Consider the following 6,000-nt stretch of genomic DNA (forward strand, 5'->3'; position numbering starts at 1 on the left):
TTCACACATGCTGATAGTCACAGGACTGCAGTGGCACCACATCCAGCCCACAGGCTCCAGTCAGACCAACCAACGCTGGCACAACCTGGTCCCTGGTGGGCAATGACTGGGCATCAGGCAGGCATCACGTGGTGGCACTGCCCTGCCCGGTCTCTGCCTAGTGGGACACGCCTGGTTACAGCACAAGCCTCCATAACACAGCTGCTGCCTATTGGCTATGTTCCACTGAGATCCAGAGAGCTGTGTGTTTGTGTGTGTGTGTGTGTGTGTGTGTGTGTGTGTGTGTGTGTGTGTGTGTGTGTGTGTGCGTGTGTGTGTGTGTGTATGTGTGTGTGTGTGTGTGTGTGTGTGTGTGTGTGTGTGTGTGTGTGTGTGTGTGTGTGTGTGTGTGTGTGTGTGTGTGTGTGTGTGTGTGTGTGTGTGTGTGTGTGTGTGTGTGTGTGTGTGTGTGCGTGCGTGTGTGTGCTCTCTCCCTTCTAGCTGGTATTAGAAATGCCTTTTTAAAACTTCCATGTTCCCCTTTGTAAACATAAACACAAATCACAACCCACCGTCGTCACAAGTCAACTTGTTGATGTAGAGGACAGAGGGTAGAGGGTCGTTGGCATTGAAACACTGAGGAGACGTGAATCAACAGAAAATGATGAAACTCGCATGTCACCTCGATCATTTGTAGTACCAGTGGTGTACTTTAAAGTGTTACTTAAGTAGTTTTTTTTGGTATCTGTGCTTTACTTTACTATTTATCTTTTTTACAACTTTTACTTTTACTTCACTACATACTTAAAGAAAATTTACTCCATTCATTTTCCTTGACAACCAAAAGTACTCGTTCCATTTCGAATACTTAGCAGGACATGAGCATTTTCCAATTCACACACTTATCAAGAGAACATCCCTAATCATCCCTACATGCTTCTGATCTGGCGGGCTCACTAAACACAAATGCTTTGTTTGTAAATGATGTCTGAGTGTTGGAGTGTGCCTCTGGCTCGCCATTGAAAAAATAAAAAAATAAAATGGTGCTGTCTGGTTTGCTTAATATAAGGAATTTTAAATGATTTATACTTTTACTTTTGATACTTAAGTATAGTTAAAACCAAAGACTTTTACTCAAGTATTATTTTACTGGGTGGCTTTTACTTTTACTCAAGTATGACAATTGGGTACTTTTTCCACCACTGGTACTTACTATATAATGTTGTAGTAAACTGTAGAATACTAGAGTAAATACTACAGCATTATCCGGAAAAAAAAACACTGTACAGTAATGTGCTGTCTCCCGAGTGGCGCAGCGGTCTAAGGCACTGCATCTCAGTGCGTCACTACAGACCCTGGTTAGATTACAGGCTGTATCACAATCCGGCTGTGATTGGGAGTCCCATAGGGCGGCGCACAATTGGCCCAGCGTTGTCAGGGTTTGGCCGAAAAAAACTATTTTTTTACTATAGTAAATACTAAAGTATTTAACTTGCAAATGTCCTGCCCATTCCCCTCCTCCATATCACAATTTGTGCCACCCATAAGTGAGAAGCCTACAAGCCAAGTATAGAAGATATATTGTGTTCCCTACATATCATAGAAAAAAGCATAAGTGCTGAACTATTTGTTCGGACCCCAGTCCTACCTACAGATTATGGAAAATGTGCTCTTTTAGTATTACTCCAGTAATAATAATATGCCATTTAGCAGACGCTTTTATCCAAAGCGACTTACAGTCATGTGTGCACACATTTTTACGTATGGGTGGTCCTGGGGATCGAACCCACTACCCTGGCGTTACAAGCGCCATGCTCTACCAATTGAGCTACAGAGGACCACAGTAGGTTTCCTGAAGGAGAAATCCTCCACTTCTATGTCAAAGATAATAAAACAAAATTGTAAATACTACATTAAGGTCTGCAAAAACATTACAGTAAAAACTACAGTATACTAGTGTCCACAAAAACACTACAGTGTACTACAGTCCACAAAAACACTACAGTAAATACTACAGTATACTGCAATCTGCAAAACACTACATTAATTACTATAGTATATACTACAGTTTTCTTTGACTACAGTATTTACACTACAGTATACTACAGTAAAATTCTACAGTTAAGTCCACAAAAACACTTAGTGAATACTATAGTATTTAAACTATAGTATACTATAGTATTTTTTAATGTGGGAATCCATCATACACGCACGCACACACAAAATCATGCACGCATGCACAAAGTTATTTAATGACACACACACGAACGCACGCACACACACAGTGATCTGATCGCAAACCCACACACACATATACAAAGAACAGGGAAGGATGAAACTGTTTTTACCTTGTCCTCCAGGCGGACCAGTCTGGCTCCCACAGTGTAGTATTCTTTATCTACACCTTTGTCTGAAAAACAACACAACACACATTTCCCTTCATTCAAACACTGGCCTCACTCTTGTGGTGTGTGGTACAATCTCAATCAGCATTGCTGGGGGCAACACAAGGCATGAAAAAGATGCTGACGTATTCCTATAGGGTCAATAGTGAGGCGTTCTGTAACTTAATCCTCTAAGGTCATTGCTGGTATCAGATGTCACAAGGCCTAGGGGAAGGTAGATAGCAGGAGTGGAGACTAAAGTGGGTCCGTTCAACCATTGTTTCTCTACTATAAGCCAATTTACATCTAACTGCCGTGAGACAAGACCAATAGCCCATGGTACTCATTAATTTGCCTAATTTAATTATCTTAAATTACACCCATTAGTCTGAGGCCCGCACCCAACCCTAACCTGCAAATATAGAAAATGTGCTATAGGCTATAGTCAAAGACTGCAGACATTTTTTTTTGACAGAGGATGCAGGATTTTTTGTTGTTGCCTGATTTAGATATGTTTCTGCTTATAATTTTCGACATTTTGGTAGGTTATTTGTTAGTCAACTTGTCTATAATTAGATACATGCAGCTTCTCTTCTGTCATTATATGTTGCCCTAGAAGACTCAATAAACCCTTGCTCACCAGAATAATGTAATAGATCGATAGAATGAATGCTTCAATCTAGTTGACATCAGTAAAGTTTTCTCTGTCATCTTTCGCGGAGCAAAAACGTTTAGGGACTGGGGAGAAAATACAATAACGCAAAAATTACTGGAAAGATTTTCTGTGCAACATGTCCAAACAACATCAGTTTGAAGGGTTGTAAGGAACGACCCAACCCCAACATGTTTCTGATTCGATTTCAGTTCGGCTTCGATGCATTTTTTATGTGGTTGAAATACTATCAGCTTTTATGATGCTTGTATGATGAAGACAGCACCTCTACAGATGGTATCTAACTGAGCATTGCATTCTCTCAAGATGCAGAAATAAATAAATCATATTTCTCCGCTCCTGTTCCCAAGTCCAAATTTTGCCTACATTTGGTGTATCATTTTACTGCAAGAAATACTTAATTCTGAAGGAGTTAATATTAAGGCTATGTGAGAGGTTATAGACCTACAGTCAGTGTCCAGATTTCAGTTTACATTTAACCCATCTGAACAGTAGGCTACAGTTCCCTTGATGTGCCATAGGCCTATTTGAAGTCCCGTCTTGTGGCTGTCGAATTTGTATAGCGCCTCACAATCATCACACATAACATAGCCAGCACTGCTATCATCCTCTTTTACCACTTAACCAAATATTTTCCAAACATTACTTTCCTGGCCCTCCCTTCTCTTTATTTTCAACTCTCCTTTTGCAGCTTTTGTCTTATTGAATTAAACTTCGACAATGTCCTTTTTGCCTCCGTGGATTGACATCTGCCAGTTCCCAAAAGCCTTATTTGGTGATTGGCTGTGTAGGCTATTTGGCGTGTGTACAGTTAAGTCCTAAAGTTTACGTTTATGCACTAATACCAGATAGCCTAAAATATTGAAAGAAAAACCTCAATGTAGCGTATATTAACTGTACAATAATTATACATTCATGGATTTGTAAGGTATTGTTTTCTCTTTATTCAACCCGCCCTTCAGCCACATAATATTTAATGACCCTAAACCCGTCATCATTACACCCCATGTAAAGAAACCCAGAGTACATTACCACCCCTGTTACACACACACGCACCCCCCACACACACTTCCTTATTAAGGGGCCCCTAACGCAAATAGGTCTTAGTCATGCAGTGAGTCCCTATACACATAACAGCAGTAGATCAGTGTAATGGGGCTCCATCCTAGGGCCAGGTCAGACTCAGTCTAAGGCTGGGACTTGGGGGAAGTGGGCTGTGTGTTTGGCAGGCTGACTGCGGTAGTGTTATACTGTATGGCTGGTTTGGTTGTAATGGACGTGCAGTGTGTCGTGTATTGTGTGTGTATGTGTGTGTGTGTGTGTGCGTGCGTGCGTGCGTGCGTGCGTGTGTGTGTGTGTGTGTGGAGAACACGTGGAAGTGCTCTAAGTTTCTCAGTTGGACTCCTAATCCAATACCAGGGCCAGTCAAGAAAGTGTTTAACCATGGTAGCTCCCCCGTTAGCTTCCCGGTTCAGCCAAGACATGTTAACATCCAGGAGGAGTTGGAGGAGGAGAAGGAAGAGGAGGAGGTGGAAGAGAGAGATGGAAAGGAGGAGGAAGAAGGGGAGAAAGAAGGAGAGGAGAGAGGGGGGATGAGGGGGTACGCAGAGGAGGAGGAGAGAAGAGGAGGAGGAGGATGAGGCAGAGGAGGAGAGAGGGAGACGGGCTGGCAGCGTTGTTCATACAAATACTAGTGTGTGTGTGTATCCAAACACACATATACAAACATACACACTCACATACTACGTATACACATTATACACACTATGTATACACACTATACACACTGGGGATCTCTTGGCAGAATATTTAGTCTAGTCTATTCAGCCTTATCATGGTGCCTGGTTGTCTCTGTTTGTGAGATGTATACAACATTAGGGGGCACAGTGAGGAGTGACAAGAGTTCATGCGTTTCCTCTAGTGGGTTTTACCTGGCAGAAACATTCCTGGTTTCCCCAATGTATGGTCCAGTCTGCGGAAAAGAAGGAGCACAAGACAGACACGTTAGGGAAAAGTAAAACTTTGGACAAAGCTTTGCAGCATTTGTTAGTGTTTCATGTCTGTGACAGAAAAGTGGAAGGAAAGAAATAGAGAGAAAGTGTGTGAGAGAGAGAGAGAGAGAGAGAGAGAGAGAGAGAGAGAGAGAGAGAGAGAGAGAGAGAGAGAGAGACAGACAGACAGACACACAGAGAGACAGCGAGGAAGACAAAAAGAGAGAGCGAGAGAGTGAGAGAGAAAGAGAGGGAGAGAGAGAGAAAAAGAGAGAGAGCGAGAGAGAAAGAAAGAGAGAGCGAGAGCGAGAGAGATATGAGTATTTACATACATATGTTAGAATCACATTTGGATTGTACAATATTTGCACATTATACTTTAAAAAATTATTCAAGCTCTGTCAAGTTGGTTGTTGATCATCGCTAGACAGCCATTTTCAAGTCTTGCCATAGATTTTCAAGTCGATTTAAAGGGGTGCTTCGGTATTTTGGTAATGAGGCCCTTTATCTACTTTCTCAGAATCAGATGAACTCGTGGATACCGTTTGTATGTCTCTGTGTCCAGTATGAAGGAAGTTAGAGGTAGTTTCATGAGCCAATGCTAACTAGCATTAGCACAATGACTGGAAGTCTATCATGATAGCAGATACCCATAGGCTTCCAGTCATTGGGCTAATGCTAGTTAGCAATTGCCCTAGCGCTAGTTAGCCACTTCCTTCAAAATGCACACAGAGACATAAAATTCCCTAAGTATCTCTTTAAGTCAAAACTGTAGCTAGGCCACTCAGGAACATTCAATGTCGTCTTGGTAAGCAACTTCAGTGTATATTTGGCCATGTGTTTTAGGTTATTGTCCTGCTGAAAAGTGAATTTGTCTCCTAGTGTCTGTTGGAAAGCAGACTGAACCAGGTTTTCCACCAGGATTTTGCCTGTGCTTAGCTCTATTCCATTTATTTTTATCCTAAAGAACACC

General features: G+C 41.8%; 1 protein-coding gene across 1 annotated transcript in view; it reads right to left on the reverse strand.

The window, feature by feature from the left end:
- LOC121540606 (potassium voltage-gated channel subfamily KQT member 1-like) overlaps window positions 1-6,000 on the reverse strand; it is a 327,632-nt gene that overhangs the window by 82,471 nt on the left and 239,161 nt on the right. The window contains exons 18-19 of the mRNA XM_041849609.1: window positions 4,968-5,008; window positions 2,328-2,389 (exon numbers count right to left, since the gene is read on the reverse strand). Of these exons, the coding sequence (XP_041705543.1) occupies window positions 2,328-2,389; window positions 4,968-5,008 (103 nt within the window). The remainder of the gene's footprint in view (window positions 1-2,327; window positions 2,390-4,967; window positions 5,009-6,000) is intronic.

The sequence above is a fragment of the Coregonus clupeaformis genome, chromosome 26 (genome assembly GCF_020615455.1).
Source record: "Coregonus clupeaformis isolate EN_2021a chromosome 26, ASM2061545v1, whole genome shotgun sequence".
Lineage (NCBI taxonomy): Eukaryota > Metazoa > Chordata > Actinopteri > Salmoniformes > Salmonidae > Coregonus > Coregonus clupeaformis.